The sequence below is a fragment of the Cydia splendana genome, unplaced genomic scaffold, assembly GCF_910591565.1.
Source record: "Cydia splendana unplaced genomic scaffold, ilCydSple1.2 scaffold_96_ctg1, whole genome shotgun sequence".
Classification (NCBI taxonomy): domain Eukaryota; kingdom Metazoa; phylum Arthropoda; class Insecta; order Lepidoptera; family Tortricidae; genus Cydia; species Cydia splendana.
In genome coordinates, this window is record NW_026946913.1 from 160818 (window position 1) to 184013 (window position 23196).

A 23196-nucleotide genomic window follows, 5' to 3' on the forward strand; every position below is an offset into this window, starting at 1 on the left:
TACGCACGTTTCAGAAGCTAGCGTAATGGACATTTTTAAAGTTGCTGTCGACAAATTATAAGAATACTTTTCGCAAAAACAGAGTTTGTATGAACGATTCGTGTTTCGACTGATGCAACAAGAATTGTACTTTGGAAATTTCTAATCTAATCTATTCCTAATGATTCTAAATGTGATTTCAATGCGGAAAATTGAGCCTCCGCCGATCTAAAGGAAAATATTGAATCTAGGGGTTTCAGTTACAATAAACAAGTGATTATGGGAACAAATTTGATAAAATGTTAGGAGGCAACTGAAAGAGTTTTTGGGCAAACATAACAAACAGGTAGACAGGATTGCGATAATGGCGCCGCCTTCCCCCTAAAAGATAAAGGCCACATGACCACATATAAAGCTTAGAGTGAGGCGCGCCGGAGGCACTTTTACCCCCCCTCCCCTGCCCACCTACTGGGGGGAACCTCTTGGCAACCGGGCTTAATCAGCTCAGGTCACCCCCAGGAACACCTGTTCCAAGCGGTTTGCTTTGTCTCCAAAATGCAAGGTCCCCTTAGAAAACGGGACCTTAGATCTCCTGCTAAGAGAGGTTAGAATCAAATGAACCTCATACCGTGGACCAGTTACGAAAACAATTGAGTGATCACTTCAAGAATAAAGGACAACGACAACAAAAAGTGCGTACCTCAACAATGACCGCGCTAGGCGAGTTGAAACCATTCGATGGAGAAAAGTGGGAAGTGTTTGAACAACAGTTTGAATGTTTTATCTTAGTTAATGATATAACTGAAGAAAAAAAAGTGCCTTTATTAATCACCAAATTAACGGCCAAAGTTTTCGAAACACTGACTTACTTATGCTCACCTAAACAACCAAAGACTTTTACATATCAAGAATTAATAACAAAACTACAAGATAAATATGTAAAAACGCTATCAACAACATTGGAAAGAGCGGAATTTAGGAAAAGAAACCAGCTACCAAATGAGAAAATCCAAGACTATGCCCTAGAGTTGAGAAAACTCGCAGGAAAATGTAACTTTAAAGACATTGATGACCAAATTAAAGAAAAATTCATGGAAGGAGTGTCATCCAAATTGATTTAGTTCGAATTGATGAAGAGTCCCTCTGAAATAATTTTTATCAGCGTTTAATTACAAAATAAGGCATATTAAAACCAGTATTAATCCTGCTGATTTTCTCTCAAGGTCAGTTACTGATCTCAATTATATTATAATCAGTGCATGCTCCATCTCTTCTGATTTTATATTTGTATGCCAAATGGCAAAACATAGTGAAACATAAATTATTGTATAAGATCTTTATTTAACCTATGTTTACAAATAAATATTTTTTTTTTTTTTTTTTGTTTTTTCAACAATAAGAATAATGATATAAATATTCATCCTGTATTTGTAAACGCCAGTTGCAGTGTACTGAGCTATACTAATGACTCCAAAATGAAAACTTTAGATTGGAAAACAATTCAAACAGAATCAAAAAAGGACGCAGTTTTGTCCAAATTAATAAGGTATTTAACAGATGGTTGGCCAGAAAAGAAGGAGTTAGATAAAGAAGTTTTACCATTTTATAGCAGAAGAAATGAGTTAACGATGGACAGGGGTTGCTTATTTTGGGGATATCGAATATTAATACCCTACACTATTCGTGAATCGATTTTACTTGAATTGCATAAAAGTCATTTTGGAATCATTAGAATGAAAGAAATAGCGCGTTCATATTTTTGGTGGCCTAATCTTGACTCCGAAATAGAAAATATTACGAAAAAATGTATAATTTGTTTGCAAAACAGTAAAACGCCATCAAAAACACAGAAACCGTGGCCTGTCGCTCCTTCAGTGTGGTACAGAACTACAGAATTCATGCTGATTTTCTGGGACCATTTTATAATAAAATGTTTCTGGTCATAGTAGACAGTTATTCAAAATGGCCAGAAATATATGAGATGGCTAATATTACTAGTTCTCGCACTATAGAAGTTTTAGAAAGTGTATTTACTCGGTTTGGATATCCAGTGCATTTGGTAACAGACAATGGTCCTACATTTACCAGTCTAGAATTTAAAGACTTTTGCATTACTAAACACATTAAGCATACATTTTCACCGCCGTATCATCCTGCAACCAATGGTGCGGCCGAAAGGTTCGTGGAAACTTTCAAATCTGCTATAACTAAAATTAAAGAGAGTGCAATGGACTTAATTTAAGATCTTCCGTGAATTTGTTCATGTTCGACTATAGAAGTACGCCACAGCGCACTACAGGAGTCTCACCTGCTCGCCTTATGTTAAGCCGAGAATTAAGAAATAGGTTTAGTTTATTGCGCCCTCCTCCCCTGTCAGAAGTGGTGCAGGAGAGAGTGGAAAAAAGGGACCAAGGAAAAAGGGATGTCAGTTTTGAAATAGGTCAGAAAGTAATGGTAAGAGACTACAGAAAGGACAGCAGGCCATGGGTTCAAGGATTAGTTATAGAAGAGTCAATACCAGGAATTACCTACGTGGTAGATGTAGAGGGGTTTAAGTGGAAGCGCCACATCAATCAGATGTTAAGTTGTGCCGATGAACTAGAAGAGTTATGTTAGTTTTAAGCTTCATTAATTAAGGAAATATTTTTAAGTCAAACTCTAAAATAAGTGAAGGAGAGTGTGAGGAACGGAACGTTCTCCCGCTCTATGATACCAGAGACTACGCCGGCTGTCATGTCATTGTAACCTAACCTGTAAAACTATGTGTATTAAATAAAAGCTAATTAATGAATTTAGGCTCTTCGGTTTATATAATACCGTTTTTTCGAATTACCTTGATCCGGTCTTCCCTCCTCGAGTTTGATTTTCACGTTATGGTAAGTATCAGTGATCGGAATAGGCAGAGTATATTTACCTACACTTGGTAGAACATAGATAAAAAGTGGAGACTTCCTTACGACAACATTTTTTTGCGGGACTAAAGTCCCGGGAACTTACCGAATAATTAATATTGTTCTGAATAGTACAAAAAACAATGCAAACTGCTTCAATACAATAAATAGGCATAAAATAAAACAACCAATATATAAACGGATTTTTCTATATATTTTTTTAATAAACTCTCTTTATGTACAAAGTTATTATTACTTTATTAAGTCTAAATATAAATAACATTGCAACTCAATCTACAAATACAAAATTATTATATTGATTTAAACTAACACCATTTTCACACATACCTATTATTAAATGAAAACGGGACTTAATCGCGTAACACTTATATTTAATATTTGGCCCAAGGTTTCGGATGTCACATTACGTCCGTGGTCAGAGGCATACGGGTAGGGAGTTGTGTCAACATTTTCTAGCTATACGAGTTTTTGGAACTACCCGCACTTGATTTCCATTAGTTACTTTTATGCTAGGGTAAGGTGCTACGCGATTAAGTCCCGTTCTCATTTACTTTACAAAATTATTTGTCGTCACTATCAGAATCACATTCATAATCATAACATTCATTCATTTCAGTACTATTATTATTCTCCTGGAGATGATTGAAATATATTACTATATTTTTTCCATATTTTCAATTTTCAGTCTATTTTTTTTCACGCTTAAAACCCATTTGTATGTAGAAAATGACCGTTCAACGTCTACAGATGTGAGTGGTGCAAAATTATAAATCAAATCATCATCTGCGTCGATCCCTTGAACAAGGTACAGTACGGTAAGTATAATGTATGTAGGTTTAATACATTACACGGCCAAATTATGAACATAGGCAAGTGACTCAAGTCAATAGTCATAGTTCGTGACCATATATTTCAGCCTTTATTTTCTTACCTTCGATTACACATACACACAATGAAAAGGATAAAAATGTTAAATAATAAATACATTATCTTACCTTGAAACTTGGCAGTTTTGCAGTATCCGTGGTGTTTTCAGTATCCAGTAATCGCCAAATCCAATCAAAGCAAAATCGGTGTCCGAGTTCAGGCCGTGTGTAATCAAGTATAGCAGGCGAAATTCCAGTAAACAAGCAAATGTCAAATATCCAAAAAACACAGTATCTACACTTCCGTACGTACTCGACAAGGGATAGTAAGAAACTGATGTCAACTTTCTATTTAATGCATAAGAAGGGTTGCAGGTAACAGCGATAAGTGATAACGACATCTGCTTTGTCTTTTAGACGATAACAATGGAAATTACAATTAACATAGTAGATAGTAATACTATTATTTCTATCTCTTTCACTTAAACACAGCTGGTATTGGCGTAAAAGAGACGGACAAGTTTGAAATAATATAAATACAATAATGTTATATTATCACTCGTAAACTAGTACAAACTTGTAGTGTTGTGGTTACTATTTAATTTTACGTACATTGGGGATACATTATGAGATTTTATTTATTTTACTGATTTTTAAATCCGGGAAGTCCCGGTAAAAAAAATTATCGCAAGGAAGTCTCCACTTCATGACTTTGTTCCACCAAGTGTAGGTAAATATACTCTGCCTATTCCGATCACTGGTAAGTATTTATCATTTTATTGCTTTTTAAGTTAATTATTGCGTGGTTTTAGCAAATTCTCTATAGATGTGTATACTTTGTTTACGCCTAGGACGTCTGTGGGAAAAGATCCGGACTTTCCTCCCCTTGCCGAAGATCGGACTAATCACTGAGGCACTTAAAAAACTCAGCGGTTCTCAAAGTTTCGGATCGTAATAAAGGGATATATAATGAAAAAAACGTGATACATGACAAGACAATATATATTCGTGAATTCAGCCCTTTTTTACAAATAACCAATGTATATCCGGTCTTAATTCATCATCTTAGAATGCTCCCAGGCTGAATTATTAAAGTTTGAGAATCTCAATTTAGCTCCAATTTGCCTGAGGAGGTAAGATCGGACTAAAAAATCGCAAATGATAAAGAATTAGTTGGTCTAGTCACACCACGCGGAATATCGGGATGATTTTGTGATATGTTATTGTTAACTTAACATCGGATATTTTCCTGTTGTGCACTCTAATGCCGCACCAACAGAGTTGAAGTTATGCAGTAGTCCGAACTTCGGCAACACTAGAGTTTCGTGTAACGTATACAGAAAAAAAAAACCGTCACTTTGAAGGCGTCTCTCACACAAACTATTGCGTTTATCGAAATAAATAAAATATGACCAAATTCATTGTTTCATTGTTAATTACTTTCAATAACATAACATTTAGAAAATAGTCGTAGGGTATGATAAAAAAAATTAAACTGCAACCCTGTCAAAAATTTAAAAAAAGCGTCCGATCTTAGGCGACCCTACCTTATATAGTAAGTAGCTACATATGTATTTGCGGCGTTTGGTGTGGAGACCTTTTGGGGCCGTGGGGACCTAGCGCGCGTCGCCGTCGCCTCTATGAGGAGCTGACAAAGCGCTTCATAGAGACTTCCGGTGACTATAGGGCTGGCCAATATTTTGCCAAAGAATCAGCGGGGCAACGCGGCCAACCTTCTGGGCACACCCTACCGAGCGACTATGACTTAGCTCAAATTTTTTATTTATAAGTTTTTAGTGTTTTTATTATGTTACAGAAATGTTAATAAATAAATAAACAACTATTAATGGCAAGGATTTTATTTTAATGGAAAATGAATCTTATCCCGAAGTCTACTGCTCACACAGCCAATATAATTAGTCGCTCTTGGATTAATTAGACCCAGAAGTAATACATTTTAATATACGTGAACTGTCGCTACCGAGTCTAACAATCCCATCCGCAGTTAAGACGTCCGTCGTTTGAGAGTGTGACGCGCTGATGGACGTGCGGATTGACAAATCGACGTGAAGAACTTACGAACTTTCACTTGAACCTTGAACCTACTGAGATCGGCATCGTCTTGCAATACCTAACGAGCAAGAGAGTTTATAGTCAGGCCTCTGGCTCCAGCAGACCCATTAGCGACTGCTGAAAGTGCTTAAGAGTCGACTAGTCTGTATATAGCTGACCATCATAGCTTTTTTAACCTATTTACAGACCACCTCAGTTAAACGGTAAAACTATAATAGTCATTAGAGATGGGAGGCGGGTAAATAAATAAGTGGGGTAGAGATATCGGGTTCATAATGTTCATATCGGCAATTTACCATAAATTCAGCCGGTATTTTAATTTTCGACCTGAAAGTGTGGGTATAAATAAAAACTGGAAACGAAGTTATAACACCGGACAAATGCGAGTCAGACTCGCCCACCGAGGGTTCCGTACAATTTTTTTAGTATTGGTTGTTACAGCGGCAACAGAAATATATCATCCGTGATAATTTCAACTATCTAGCTATCACGGTTCATGAGATACCTACAGCCTGGTGACAGACAGACAGACAGACAGTGGAGTCTTAGTAATAGGGTCTCGTTTTTATCCTTTGGGTACGGAACCCTAAAATAATGTAAATACAGTTTTCTTGATAAAATTACAATCAAAACATGATGATAATGTATATAAACTAAAACTAAAAAAATAACAAAAATAAATAAAACTATGTAAAAATAAAGTTATCATTGGAAGTATTGGATGAAGGTTTATTTGGATAATAGAAGAATATTTTATATTTTAAAATTAATTAATTTCTGTTCTTATATTTTAAAATTAATAAATTAGGTTCTGTGTGAGGATCGCAGTTCGAAATTAATCAAACCCACTTTTCAAGTAGCATTTCGTTTCTGTAAGGCTCGCAGTTCTAACCTAACCTAGCCCTTGTTCGGTTCTGTGAGGATCGCAGTTCAAACCTAACCTAACCCACTTAACGGCGCATGCGGTGCGGTGTACGGGGGTCTGAGCGGGTGGGGCTAGTAAGATTGGCATCATCATACTTTATACCTACATTTTATGGTAGGTAATCATAGTGGTTTATTTATTTAAGGTATCATAGTGGTTTTCCGGGTCAAGGTCCGGGTCTGAGTCCGGGTCCGAGTCCGAGTCCGGGTCCGAGTCCGGGTCCGAGTCCGGGTCCGAGTTCGGGTCCGAGTTCGGTTCCGAGTCCGGGCCCAAATCCGGGTCCGAGTCCGGGTAAGAGTCCGGGTTCGAGTCCGGGTTTGAGTCGGGGTCCGAGTCCGGGTCCGAGACCGTGTCCGCGTCCGGGTCCGAGTCCGGGTCCGAGTTCGGTGCCGAGTCCGGGTCCGAGTCCGGGTCCGAAATTCAACAATGTCTTGTAGATTATTGAATCTTTTTAAATCTTGTCATCTCAACCACATGATTATGGAGCCCACTAGATGACTAGAGTGACTGCTACTAGTGCAACCTGTATAGATAATATTTTCACAGATATTTTTCATATTGCTAAAAAAGTTATCAGCAGAGATGTGAAAAATACTTTATAAAAAGTATTCAAATACAAAATACAAATACTTCCTTGATATACTATTTCAAATGCAAAATACAAAATAGTTTTTTAATTTGTATTTAAAATACAAAATACGAAATAGGTATTTTGAAAATACTTTTTAAAAATACAAATACTTTGCGATAAAAAGTACTCTGAGTAGTGAATACCTAGTCTGAATTAAAAAGTATTACTCGGCATTTCCGAGTTGAAAAGGCTCTCTTTATTCTTTGAAATCAGTCCTCTATCTAAAGTGCATATTTCTAGTTGTTTGCTCATATTAACCGGTAGGATGTATGGAATTATGGATGATGGTTTTTAACGGCCAATTTTTAAAGCATTAATATAGATTTGAAATGTTTTACAGCTAGTATAATGCCTGTCCTTAGTGTGATGAAAACGTCTCGTTTGTGTTTCACCAGGGCAGAAAAGTTTGTTCTCCTCTCGTGCCTTGAAACCCTCGAAACACTCAAGATTCCACTTTTTTAACCACTCGCTACGCTTGTGGTCATGTGCCACGATACTAAACAGATTCAACAGTTCCATGTTAAAAGAATGAGAGAGTTGCCAGGATTGTAACATCAGAAGAGATTGTAACTCCTACCTACATTACCTACTATAAAGTATTTTGTATTTTGAAAATAGAAAATAGGTCCCAAAAAGTATTTCAAATAAAATACAAAATAGTTTTCTTCAAAAGGTATTTAAATACAAAATAGGTATTTTGCATTTTGTATTTGCATTTTAAATACAAGTATTTCAAATAAGTCACATCTCTGGTTATCAGCAATTTAGAATCAGACCACTTAGGTCAATTAATGGTATTTGAGGCATTAAGGAAAAATACCATGAGAAAACAAATAACTTTTGTACCAGTAACCTCGGACCGCGTGGAAAGAATGAAGCTAAGTTTAGTTCAGGCGCTACCCTTTTTGTCTTCCGATATGAGTCCTAATAGTATGTATAATTCATTCTTTCACACTTTTATGGATCATTAAATGCGATATTCACCTCAAAATCGGTCGTAGTTAGTGGTGCATCAGTTTTTAGTCAGTGGGCTACTGCGGACTTACATCAAAGTAGACGTGAACTGTATGCCTTATATGAGGAACGGCGGTTTAATCAGAGTGATGAATTTAAAGAACATGTGAAGGAGTATTCGAAGAAGTTTAAAGTAGATTGTCATATAGCTAAGCGAAATTATCTAAATCAGAAAATAAAAAGTAGTTCCGACATTGTTAAAGCAACCTGGAAAGTTATAAATGTGGAGACTGGTCGCTCGAAACACACAATTAAAGAACTTAAACTAGACATTGATAACAAAATTATAGATTCCAATTTAGAAGTAGCTACAGAATTTGAAAAATTTTTCACCGAGGTACCAGTATCCACAACTAAGGATTTAAATTCATCACCCTCATCTGCTGTTACATTATTAAAACATAACGCTCCAGAGTGTTGTGGAGACCTTCATTTTGAACATGTTTGTACCTCAGATGTAATAAAGGCGTTTAAATCAATTAATGTCAAAAAAACTAATGACCTCTGGGGAGTCTCTGTCCATGCTGTCAAATTCTTAGTAGAAATTGTAGCGCCTGACTTGGTAGTTATATTTAACAACAGTGTTGATTGCGGCGAGTTTCCTGATCTAATGAAACATAGTAAAGTAATTCCTTTATTTAAATCTGGTAGCAGCTCTGACCCCACTAATTTTAGACCGATATCTGTGCTACCAACATTTAGCCAGATTTTTGAAAAATTAGTTCTTTCTCAATTAGTACGACATTTTAACGTTAATAATTTGATGCATAATAAGCAGTTTGGTTTTACACGGGGTCGCTCAACAACCGATGCTGGTGTTGAGCTAATTAAGCATATTTTCGATGCCTCGGAGGAGTCACGAGATGCTTTAGGTGTCTTCTGTGATTTATCTAAGGCCTTCGACTGTGTTTGTCATGAAACATTAATCAGGAAACTTCATTATTACGGAGTTAGAGGATCGGCACTGAATTTACTTAAGTCCTATTTAAATGGTAGAATACAAAGGGTCGATGTGAATGGACAGCGATCACCTGGGTCATTGGTCTCTATGGGTGTACCACAGGAATCAATATTGGGGCCTTTCCTGTTCCTTATCTACATAAATGACTTGCTATTCCTTGTTAAGACCCACCATGATATAGTATTGTTTGCAGACGACACCTCACTTATTTTCAAAGTCAAACGACAGCAACAAGCTTACAATGATGTAAACAATGCTATTTCAAAAGTAGTAAATTGGTTCAATGTTAATAATTTATTGTTAAATGAGAAAAAGACTAAATGTATTAAGTTTGTCACTAGTAGTAACGTAAGGCATGTGCCAACAAGTGTCATTGTGAAGGATGAGGAATTGGAATTAGTTGATAGTACAGTTTTTCTTGGTATAACTTTAGATTCTAAACTCCAGTGGGGTCCCCATATTGCTACTCTTTCGAATAGACTGAGCTCTGCAGCTTTTGCAGTGAGCAAAATCCGTCAGTTAACTGATGTGAAAACAGCTCGATTAGTATATTTTAGTTACTTCCATAGCATTATGGCATATGGTATTTTACTGTGGGGCGGTGCTTCAGAGATAAATACCATTTTTGTTCTGCAGAAGAGGGCTATTCGAGCAATATACAAAATGAACCATAGAGACTCACTTAGAGATAAATTTAAGGAAATTGACATAATGTCAGTCCACTGTCAATACATTTATGAGAATATTCTGTATGTGCATAAAAATATTGTAAATTTTAGGAAAAATTGTGAAATTCATAATATTAATACTAGAAATAAACATAAGCTCGCAGTGCCCTTCACTCGGCTCCATAAAATTAAAAAATCATTCATGGGTAGTTGTGTAAGATTTTATAATAAAAAAAAATAAAAAAAAATAAAAATAAAATAAAAATCATTTATTTCAGGTTACCAGGACCCATATTACATTCACAAAAAAATAATTAAATTAAATTAAATTAAATACATTTACAAACTAAGTACGCTACAAACATTTACAAATAACAAACAACATACAATACAAATTACACATTATTAGCGACACTGGGTAAAAATCATCACTTTGTCTGGCCAGTGATGATTTCTACCCAGTGCTTTGTCATGGGGCAGTCCAAGCGCTCAGCGAACATGCTCAGGATGGTGTTGGAGCTGCCGCGCACTCTGTTCAGCAGAGACGCTACTCTCTTCCTTCTGACGGCGTGGAAGCCATCAGTGCGCGCCTCTGCGAACATACCTGACGCACTACAGCGTCGCGGCAGCTTCATCAGCATCCTGAATATGTTATTGTACTGTACCCTGAGCGCATTGTATGTGCGTTGTGCATGACTCACCCACAGGCTGCCAGTGTAGAAGGTTTGGCAATAAGCCCTAAATAATGTTATTTTTACTTCCTTCGTACACTGAGCGAACCTGCGAGCAATCATGTTACCTCGCACAGACAAGGCCCTCCTCTCCCTCTCTATATCCGCATCATCTCGCAAGTCCGGCGTGACCATGTGCCCCAGATATTTAAACTGGTCCGCTACTTTTAGTGGAACGCCACCCAACACTACCGGAGGTACAACTGTAGGGTTATATTTATTCGATTTGAATATCATAACTTCACTCTTTTTTGAGTTGTATCTCAGGCCATGTTGTTCGGCATAGTTCTCACATTTATTAACCAGTTGCCTAATTGCATTGATTGAGGGCCCCAGCAGCACCATGTCATCAGCATAGCTAATGTTATTGATGCTGACACCGTCAATATGACATCCTACATGCGTGCTGCTGAGCTCCTCGATCAACTGGTTTACATAAAGGTTGAACAGAATCGGCGACGACAACCCCCCTTGTCTGACACCACACCCAAGCCTATACTCATCGGACATGGTGTTCACCCATCTCACCTGGTTGACCTGGTTGCCATACCAATATTTTAAAAGGGTAATACATTCTACTGGCACGGTAGTACGGCTTAGCTTTTCCCACAGTAGGTGGTAAGCAACCAGGTCAAAAGCCTTGGACAAGTCCAAGAAGCAGGCGTAGACCGGTGTTTTTCTGTCCTTATAGTATCCGATAGCCCGCTTAAGACACACAATTGCCGTTTCCGTGGATGATCCAGCTCGAAAACCAAATTGTGCGTCATGCAGCTTGACGTGTTTTTTAAGCTCTTCATTAAGCAGGCTATCGAGTACCTTTGAGGTTACAGTAGCTAAAGATATAGGCCTATAGTTTGTGATGTCGGACACGTCGCCCGTTCTGTTCTTGATAATGGGCACAACCACCGTTCTCATTAGACGATCCGGCAGATACGCATGTTGCAGACATAACGTAAAGAACATAGCCAACACTCGAGGAAGATGAACTCCAGCATATTTGAGGTGTTCAATGCTGAGACCATCGTGCCCCGGAGACTTACCGCGCTGCATGGCCTTTATGGCTCCTGCCACATCTTTGGCAGAGAATTTAATGGTACTGTCTCCCACAATGGTCTCACCATCGAAAATCCCCGCCTCCTGGCCATTTGCAAGAGGTGACTTTACAGTGAACACCTCCCTGAAGTTGTTGGCTATGTCCCTGGAATCGACTACGCCTCCGATGCTCACAGGGACTCCGGGCACTACGTTGAGTTTCTTGGTATTCTTCCAGAAGCCTTTAAAGTCCTTCGCAGCATGGTTCATATCGAGAATGTCCCTTTTTACCTGCTCTTGCCTGTCCTGACACCATTTAAGCTTGGACTTAAAGACCCGCCTACTCCGACACATGCCTTCGTAGACAGGTCCTGAGGACGGCCTCCCAGCCTCAACCCACCTTAAAAACGTTTGCCGAGCCTCCCTGTGAGCACAAGATACGTGTCTACTCCACCCTGCAATATATCCTCTCTTTTTCTTACATTTCTTTTTCTTACTCGACTGTTCGGCTGCTTTTATTAATATATCAATTATTTCATTATACATTTTGTCCAAAACTAATCTATGTTCTAATGTACGACACGCCCTGTTCGCGCATAACGCCAACTCAGGGGGGAAATGCAACCCCTTTAGTTTCTCATGACAAAGTTTATGGTACATTTCAACCTGAGCATCTTGCCTCTCCCCCCAGATTACACCGCTATGTAGTGGCTCCTGCGTTATATTATTTTTAATATGCACATGACCCACATCACACTCAATGACTAGCGGCAGGTGGTCGGACCAGTACACGTCCTGCTTTACCCATACATTTAATACGGTGTCCCGAGCAGATCCCGTGACGATGCAATGATCCAACCACCTACTACAACCATGCGCTTCACTCACGAAAGTGTATGTACCTGACGACACGCCCAGCCTTTCTACGTCAATACAGTACCAGTTTTGATCAGCACAAAATTGAATTAACTCATTATAAAATAGTTCTTTCGGATGCTCGTTAAAGTCACCAAGCACATAAACACTTTCCGTATCTGCATTCTCTTCCATAATGGCATTTATTTCCCCTAAGCATTCCGTAAATATTGCTAAGTTCTCAATTAAATTGACAGGCATATAGACACAAAATATTAATATAGATTTATTATTCAATACTATTTTGATGGCCGACAGCCGTACATTATCACATTTGAGAACGGTGACGTCCGAGAACACACTCTTTCTCCATAGGATAGCGACACCCCCATGCGGTCGTCCCGTTAGTAGTTCTGCCTCGGTGTCTACGCCAGAGGTTCCCGTGAACGCAAAGTCACTGTGTACAGAACCAAGTAGTGGGAGGTCGTGTTGTAGCAACCAGGTCTCCTGCAATGCTACTATATCCGCCTCTGAACACAGAGATCTTACGCCCTCAATCGAACGTTTTAAAGATTTACAATTAAAGCTTACCAATTTACACAATAGCGAATCAGGAGTATGAGACATAGTTATTAGTAAGTATTATCTAAGGCAAAGTTTATGTAAAATTATTCTTCCTATTATTATTATCCTTCCTAAAATAAAATAGCGGAATGTAGTTAGATCTATCGATATAAATTTAATTTAGAAATATATAAAACACCAAATATAAAACACCAAATATACAGATAAGATTACAGATAATAGATTACCTCGTACATTCAATTGGGGCTCACTTTAACATCATTCGTGTCCCTAAAGTTCACGAAACGTCTGAAAACAATACCCGCCGGCCACAAAGAGCCGTCCATAAACATTTCGAGCTTACTATTTGAAACAAACATCTTGTATGATTGATATTCCCTCGGCTGTCGCATTCGTATTTTAATAAGCGTCACTTCCTCACTTGTTTTTTGAAGAATGTACTTCCTGATGTCGACTTCCGATACGTCTTTGTGAACGTTTGAAATATACACAGCAGTTTTTCCCTCGGCCGCCTTAAATTTATTTTTGACGTCCAGTTTCGCACGTCCGAGCTCCCCAGTAAACCGGTTCCTTAATCGCCTACGCTGCACTAATTCCCACTTCTCATCTCTCTCCACTGATTTCCACTCATTTCCATTTTTCATTACATCGGAATAAGACTCCCGCTTCGATAAATGCACAGTTTTGTTTACATCCGTCGATACACATACCTCGTCGTTCAAATCAACATGTACTCGATTGTCCACAGGAATAGCACCCGTATCATTACTACGTTCAGTTGATAATCGCTTGCTAACATCTTCACGGGTGTTACTCTCCGATATTGCGATGCATTCATTTTCGGGCTCTGTGCGCAAGTGAGATAGCAATGATGAGTTATCCGCGAGCGACGGAGACGGCGCATGCTCCGTCCGCCATATGGACTGCGCTTGCGCCGGTGTCGCCGTCAACCGTTGAGACCCGAATGGTTGACGACTCATTGCTTGGTCGGTGTTATTATCAATAATTATAGGTTGGTTATAATTGTTAGATGTTAAAAACGCCATAGGACCACTATCAAGTAAACAAGCGCCCCTCTTTTTGTTCACGTTATTCTGACTTAAGCCTGACGATCCATATTTATTTTCATGCCACCTGTATCCCAGGTCCTCTAAGGGCATTTCTCAGGAGGGCCATTTTTACGTGTCCGGGGCAATAAATGATTGAATTTACTGTTCAATAAATCTGAATTAATTTAGGCATGATCTTCAGCCTATGTTCTGTCTGGGACACTATCAAATTATTTATTTATTATTTATATAATACAAGGAAAAAAAATTCAAATGCCAAAAATGATGTTCGGTGGGAGTGTCCCGCACCCAGATTTTATGAAACAAAAAATTATTACTCAAGATGGGGCATTAGATCGCAGTTATTATGGATAATCACGCATAAGGTATTAGTTAACTTATCATATTCTTTATATCACAATAATGTGTTTGCTCAACTCATTGAATAAAACCAAATTTACGATGTGTCCCGGGCTAGTGCCTGATTTCGGTGTAATTTGCAAAACATGTCGGTACTCCTTCAAAGTTGTAAACCAGGAACTCAGTGTCTCAAACATAGTATGCTTTAGTTGTGCCTTAACCGTTGAATAGAGTAGAGGTACAGTCACAGTATATTAAAGTGATTTTTTAAAGGTTTCACCGTCCTTCGGTGGGTTTGGTTCTATGTTTTTTTGAGATCGGTGGTGCAATTTACTCCGAAAGTTTCAGTGCATTTATCGTTATGCAAGTGCTTAAGAAATCCTCGAAAGTACGTAAATCCATCATTATTACATCTCCTCTGTATCACTCATGCTATTTCTCTAATTGCTAAAAAGCGATTAATTTTGACATCACTGGTGTTGATTTCCTTGGATTCGGTGGATTTTTTGACCACCGATATCAAAAAAGTGATCACTGAATTCAAATCCTGCTTTGTATACTAGCTTGTTGTACTAATTTATCACACCTAAAAAGTGCAAGATACGTTGTATAAACGTAAAATTATGTTTGTAAGTAAATTAAGTCATAATAGGTACAAAAATTCACTAGTTTACTATGAGTAGTTTTTTAAACCAGACGTGTGTTGAAACTTGTAGACCCAATGTTTCTTTCTCTGTCTTGATGTTCTCTTCAAACCAATGAAGTAAATTATGTTAATTGTCCTCTGTATCACCTGAGGCCCTACACCTCGATAACTTTAAACGTGTCAGCCATGTTAAATGAATGCAGATCCCACTTCTTTTACAATAACTTGTGTATGTAAGTATTATGCACCCAAGGGACGGGATGTTCAGAACAAGGGATTAAAAAGAAAGTGGCCTTCTAATGTCGAGATCGCTTCAAAGGCACTGAGCGTACCTTACTGATCGATATTTCTAAAGGATAGCCATAGACACAAATTGAACATAGCAAATGTTTTAACAATCCTCAATGTCTTACGTCTTTATGTCTAAATATAGGAGTTACAAATTAGCTCAAGTGTTTCAGAATGCTGGAGATCTCCAGCACCCTCAAATAATTAACAGGTTATTAGATCTTCAAGCATTAGTCGACCACTTCAAATAGTTTTAAATTGATGGAGTTCACGCTTTAAAACTCTGTTATTCAAAAATACTTGTTTTCCGTATTGCATCACATTGCTTTATAAGTGCATTAAATATTTTTTGAGCATTGAACACCACTCAAAAGTTTCTTGTTTATCGAGTGTAGGTAACATAAGTTTCTTTTTGATGCGTGTGCGGTCGGATTGTGTGAAACAAACGTCTTCTCCTTTATGGCACTAATGTGCGAATTTGTGGTCGACATGTCTGAAACTCGTTCCAGGACCATACATCGCCCACCACCCTATTATATGAGAGGACAGTCAAATTGTGTGGGATATCTTCTAGAGATGTTGTTTTACAAGCCGTAATTAGGTTATTTTAAAATCTATTAAATTTATGTAAGCTTTCGAGATCATTAGCCTTATTGAATGAATGAATGAATGAATATTCTTTATTTCAGACCAGGTCCATATAAGATTAAAATTAAAATTAAAATTAAAATTAAAATTAAAATTAAAATTAAAATTAAAATTAAAATTAAAATTAAAATTAAAATTAAAATTAAAATTAAAATTAAAATTAAAATTAAAATTAAAATTAAAATTAAAATTAAAATTAAAATTAAAATTAAAATTAAAATTAAAATTAAAATTAAAATTAAAATTAAAATTAAAATTAAAATTAAAATTAAAATTAAAATTAAAATTAAAATTAAAATTAAAATTAAAATTAAAATTAAAATTAAAATTAAAATTAAAATTAAAATTAAAATTAAAATTAAAATTAAAATTAAAATTAAAATTAAAATTAAAATTAAAATTAAAATTAAAATTAAAATTAAAATTAAAATTAAAATTAAAATTAAAATTAAAATTAAAATTAAAATTAAAATTAAAATTAAAATTAAAATTAAAATTAAAATTAAAATTAAAATTAAAATTAAAATTAAAATTAAAATTAAAATTAAAATTAAAATTAAAATTAAAATCAAATTAAATTATAACATTACATTACATTAATACATTACATGTGTTAGTAACAGTGTGAAATCATTAAATTAATGTTCCTACAACTAAGGTTAGTATATATACAGGACATCACAGACTTTCTACATACAGTATATTGGCTTGCCTGTCAGTACATGTATCATATTACAATGGTTTATGTACTGACAGTCAAACCTTGACGCAAATGCCCTCAGGATAATGTTAGAGCTGTCCCGCACCCTACGCGACAGGGATGTGCACCGCTTCCGCATTGTGGTGTAGAAACAGTCTACCCTAGCTTCAGCAAACATCCCCGATGCGCTGCAGTAGCGAGACAGCCCCATCATCATCCTGAAGGCATTGTTGTACTGTACACGGAGGGCGTTGTACTGTTTCTGCGTATAAGAGATCCACAGGCTGCTCGTGTAAAAAGTTGTACAAAAGGCTCTAAAGAGAGTTACCTTAACTTCAGCAGAGCAACGAGCGAACCTGCGGGCCACCATGTTTGCCCTAACAGACAACGCCCTCCGTTCTCGCTCAATATCGGCATCATCTTTCAAGTCAGAGGTTACCACATGGCCAAGATACTTAAAAGATTCTACCCTATTCAAAGGAGTACCATATAATCGAATAGGCGGCACAGGTGGCAGATCTTTACCTCTGACTTGAAAGACCATGCATTCGCTCTTTTTTATATTGTACATTAGACCGTGACTTTTAGCATATTGCTCACATATGCCAAGCAACTGCCCAAGGCCACACGGAGAGGCACTCAACAGCACCATGTCGTCAGCGTAGCTTAAGTTGTTGAGACATACGTCATCAATGTGGCAGCCGACATGAGTGCTGCTGAGCTCCTCTATTAATGCATTTACATACAGGTTGAAGAGCTTGGGTGAGGAGATACCCCCTTGCCTCACCCCGCACTCCAACCTGTATGGATCCGAATATGCGTTTGACCATCTCACCACGTTGACCTGGTTAATATACCAGAACTTAAAGAGGCGGTAAAGCTCAGTAGGCATATTGATGTTTTTTAGTTTCTGCCATAATACATCATAATTAACCAGGTCGAACGCTTTAGAGAGGTCAAGAAAACACGCATACACGGCCGTGCTTCGACCCGTACCTGACTGTCTGCTTTAAACTCAAGATAGCCGTTTCGGTTGACAGGCCCGGTCTGAAGCCGAATTGGTTGTGATGTAGATTTAGGTACTTGTCAAGCTGAGTGCTGAGCAGACTGTCAAGCACCTTAGAGATCACGGTTGCCAATGAAATCGGCCTATAGTTGCTTTTATCACTTATATCAGCATTTTTGTTTTTAACTATTGGCACAACTACAGTTTTCATTAGAGCATCTGGCAAGTAAGAATGACTCATGCAAAGGTTAAATAATAAGGCCAGTACTCTAGGCAAGTGAGAGCCAGCATACTTAAGGCGTTCTATGCTTAGGCCGTCGTGTCCAGGAGATTTTCCCCGAGCCATTGATTGAATTACTGCATGTACGTCTTTCGCATCAAATCTAGCTATAATTTCCTGTCCTCGCGGCCATTCATCACCTTCTGACGGCGATGCCACCAAAGGTGACGATACAGTGAAATGAGATTTAAATATGCTGGCTATACTGTTATGATCGCTAATGCCATTAATACTTGCCGGAAGACTAGGTTTGCCATTCAGCCTCTTAGTTGATTTCCAAAAGCTACGAAAGTCTTGATTTCTATGATGACTTGCCAAGATGTCCATTTTTATTTGTTCGCTGTGATTTTGACACCACTTCAAGCGCTGTTTAAAAACATTACGACTACTTTGCATGTCATCATAAACACGTCCGGCTTTAGGTTTTCCATACAAAATCCATAACTTAAATTTATCCCTAGCCTCCAAATGCGCCGCACGGACATATTTGTTCCATCCAATGACTACTGGTTTCTTTTTAAAGGCACGTTTCAAAGAATAACAACCAGTGGCCGCATCGCTCAAAACCTCTATTATATTAACATATAATGCATCTATAAGTCTTTTGTGTGTGTCGTCATCACAACAACGGTCACCGCAAGATTTAAAGTCATTAGAATAATTAATTCGGCCAAGCCGCTCATTACAAATTTTGTTATACAGATCTACTTGTTCGGGTTTTCTTTCCCTCCAAATAATCTTGTTAGTCACAGGCTTTATTTCGTATAATAACTCGGACCCAATATTACCAAAGTTACATTTAATACAGAGAGGATAGTGGTCTGACCATATTACATCATAACTAAAGCTAACATTTACAATTGTTTTCGTGGCAGATTCCGTCGTCAAAATGTGGTCTAGCCACCGCCTAGACCCGTTAGCCTCGCTGATAAAACTGTAGGTATTTGATCTCAATCCTAACGTTTCAATGTCAGCACAAGTCCACTTTTGTTCGGAACAAAAATTTATCATTTCGTTATAAAATAATTCGTCCGGATGAGCGTTAAAGTCTCCTAATATGTATGCTAAACGGACATCCTCATTAATAATAGTAGCACTCACCAGGCTAAGGCAATCCGTAAATTCCACTAAGTTCATAATTTTATCCGTAGGCATGTAAACACTGAACACAAGTAACGATTCTCGAGGGAGGTTAATTTTTATGGCACTTACGCGCGCGTTATCACACTGCACAATAGAAACGTTGGGAAACACACTCTTATTCCACATCAGCGCGACACCGCCATACGGTCTTCCACGAATCATGCCAACCGTGGTGTCCATCGCTGAGGTTCCAGTATATCCAAACCTTGTGTCTATCTCAGCTAAGTAATGTATATCGTCAGGCCGCAACCAGGTTTCTTGCAAGGCAATGACATCCGAAGACTGACATAATTGCCGTATAGAATCCACTGACCGCTTTACGTTCTTACAATTAAAGCTTACTAACTGTACCAATCCATTGGCACTATTTATACATTTTTGGTTATTTGTTTTTTCCATTATGAATGCTATTATGTGTGCCGTCAACAGATGTCTTTCTGTTCGCCGTGCTTTGCCTAAAATGCACAAATCTCTTAAATACTATGATGCCCTTAGGCCATATTTTAGCATCCAGGAAAAGTGACTCTTTACTTTCCAATACGAAAAACTTGAATGCATTATGGGATTTTTTTTGGATATTTAGTTTTTCTAATATTATGGTTTCCTGTGTTTTGTCCTTGACATAGTTTATAATATCGGATTCAAGGCAATCTTTGTTTACATTTGAGATAAAAATCGGTATTTTCCTCTCGGCCGCCCTAAACTTAACATTGTTTTGCGCATCGCAGGCTAAGCCTCGTTTTCCCGCATAACGGTAATTCGGTTTATTACGCTTATAGGTCTTTGTAATCCATTCACCGTTTTCACTATTATTGTCGTCGCGCGGGTAGCTGTTGTTGTCTGTCACCGCGCAGTGGGTATCCGTATCACATTCCTTGGCCGCTTGCGCACACGGTTCAGCAATCTCCGGTAGGGGAGGATGACTCACCTCAACGGATAATAACGGATTCGATGTTGCGATTTCGTTGTTATTGTGACACTTTACTTGAATATTTTTGTGTGGCGATTGTTTCTTCGGAGATAACTGCCTATTGTTTATCTTATTATCATTATTTAGCGGTATAGTAGGAGATACTTGTGACGTGCAGGAAGAGTTCTCTTTTTCTGAGTTTGTGGAACAGTGGGATAGCCCAATTGGGCCACTGTCATACATCCACGCTCCCCGCCTCGCATTCACCTTGCTAAAGGGGGATTGCGGTATTGACGCATATTTCATATTATTTAAATCCAAACGTAGCTCCTCAAGTTGAGTTATTGTAGCATAAGAAGATTTTATTAGCGTAATGTCATTTTGCATCTTTGCGAGATCTTTTAACAGTTTTGTACAGTCTAAATGATCTACCGTTATTGGAGGTAAGTTCTCGAGTTTACGCGCAACGAACACGGGCACTTTATCTATTTCGACTGATCGTAGTAGTGCCACAATGTCCTCCAAGTCTCGAACCTCCTTGCCACTGTTTTTTCGCGATATTTTGCGATGATCGGTCGACACAGAATCAAACAATAAACATTTTGATTTTTTTATCTCTTCGCTGGAAAACGACGTTCTACAAAGGCGCACTAAAGTGTCGTCATCTATTACCGATAGTTTATTCTGTATGTAGCACAACAGTTCATTAATAACGATATTACACGTGTTACATTTAAGCACATTCGCCATTTTTACGAATTTCGTCTCATGCGAGTCGGCGAGATAGCCGTTGACGTATTACATCGCTTATAATCAAATAAGAATGAAAAATATGATTAAAATGTAATACGATTGAGATATAAAATTGAAATGTGATTTTTGTGTATGCATTATTGAATTCGGTGACGCCAATTGATTTCAGTGCCTGCACATGATTTCGGTGTTTTTTCAATCTCAAATATCTTAAAAACTATAAGGTTCTAATGGAGGCCTCCACTACCAATATTTTTTATTCTAAGGCTAGATTTTAGGAATTAAAGTCGCATATCAAATAAGTTAAAAAAAATATTTGGCACCGAAGTCAGGCACCGAAGGTCATCTCTGAGAAACGCCCCTAACTGTTTTGTTGTTGCATATGTACTCTTAATATTCTGTACCTCTGTCTTCAGCCATATAATATCTTTAAGCAATGCAGTCACATCGACATGATCGAATGATACAGGCGGCAACTTACTGAGATCCCGTGCAACAAAAATGGGTAATAATTCCGGGTCAACCTCCTTAAGAACGACGATAATGTCCTCTAAATCCCTGTTTATTTTACCGTCTCTTCTTCTCGATATCTTCTTCCTGCTCGTTTTAATTGTATCATAAAGCAGATTTTTTGCTAGCTCCACCTCCTCCGCTTTGAAAGCCGTTGAACATATTCGAATTAAGCTCTCATTGTCCATAACATCGTGTTTATTTTGAATGTATGAAAGCACTTCACTAATTACTATATTGCAGTTTGCATACTTAACAGTTCTCGACGTCAATGACATTTTACTCGTAATTCAATATCTGTCGCACGCACAAAAGAATAGCAACACGTAGGTAGGTACGCACACACGCGACCGCTTCGCTCGCTCGCTCGCGCGCACTAATAAACTTCCAAACCATATTACTGAATTATCCATTAATAAATTTAAGAATTATGTAAAGCGTAAACTTATTTCTAAAGCTTATTATACCACACAAGACTACATGAATGATAATACAACGTGGGATTAATTGTTATTCGAAATGATTATTTATTAATTAGGTATATTTGATTATTGATGAGGAAATGGATATTCTGATGTAAGTAATACTATCTACTTATTTTGTTACTTATGCTTTTTTTTGACATTTAGATTTTATTCTAGAAATTCTAGACTAGTATTTTTTTATACAATGTTTTTGATGTTTGATGATCCTTTTGTGAAATTCTTAGTGTTAAATTTGATATGTATAATAATCCAATCTTATTATGTAATAATATTAACATCAATAAATTGCTCTGATAATTAGATTAAGATTAATTACGATTCATAAGAGCTTGTTGCTAGGCCTACATGAATAAAGTATATTTTGATTTTGATTTTTTGAACCGGATCCGGCTATGAGTTCGGTTCTGGGTCCGAGTCCGGGTCGCAGTCCAAGTCAAAATCGAAATTCGAAATCACCAAACATGTACTATGCGTCGTTGAAGAGTTCTGTTCTGGTGATCATCAGCAGTTCCACTTCATCAAATGCGACAGTTTTTAATGTAAATGCTTGATTTTATGATGAAAATACAAAAAAATCTATACGTATGCCTTTAATATTTGAGGAGTTCCCTCGATTCCTTATGGATCCCATCATCAGAACTCGAGCTTGACAAACATGTGGCTTAAAAACTTAACTTACTTAACAAACATAACGAAGAGGAAAAATTGCCAAACTTGAACTATGCGTCGTTGAAGAGTTCTGTTCTGATCATCATCAGCAGTTCCACTCCATCAAATGCGACAGTTTTAAATGAAACTGTTTGTTTTTCTGATGTAAATACAAAAATCTCTATAAGTACGCATGCCTTTAAGATTTGAGGAGTCCCTTCGATTCCTCATGGATCCCATCATCAGAACTCGAGCTTGACAAAAATGTGGCTTAAAAACTTAACTTGCTTAACAAACATAACGAAGAGGACAAATCGCCAACCGTGACCTATGCGTCGTTGAAGAGTTCCGTTCTGATCATCATCAGCAGTTCCACTTCATCAAATGTCACTTTTTTGGATGTATATGCTTAATTTGTTGATAAAAACTCAAAAATCACTATATGTATGCCTTTAAGATTTGAGGAGTTCCCTCGTTTCCTCATGGATCCCATCATCAGAACTGGGTTTTGACAAAAACGGGACCAATCTGTATGCAT

General features: G+C 37.5%; 1 protein-coding gene and 1 long non-coding RNA gene across 2 annotated transcripts in view; one reads left to right on the forward strand and one right to left on the reverse strand.

The window, feature by feature from the left end:
• The window catches only part of LOC134805973 (uncharacterized), a 300557-nt gene that overhangs the window by 152967 nt on the left and 124394 nt on the right, over positions 1–23196 (forward strand). The gene's annotated exons all lie outside the window — the stretch shown is intronic.
• LOC134805977 (uncharacterized) lies at positions 19063–21024 on the reverse strand. Its single transcript, XM_063779151.1, has one exon. The coding sequence runs from the start codon at positions 21010–21012 to the stop codon at positions 19735–19737; it is 1278 nt and encodes a 425-aa protein (XP_063635221.1). The 5' UTR covers positions 21013–21024; the 3' UTR covers positions 19063–19734.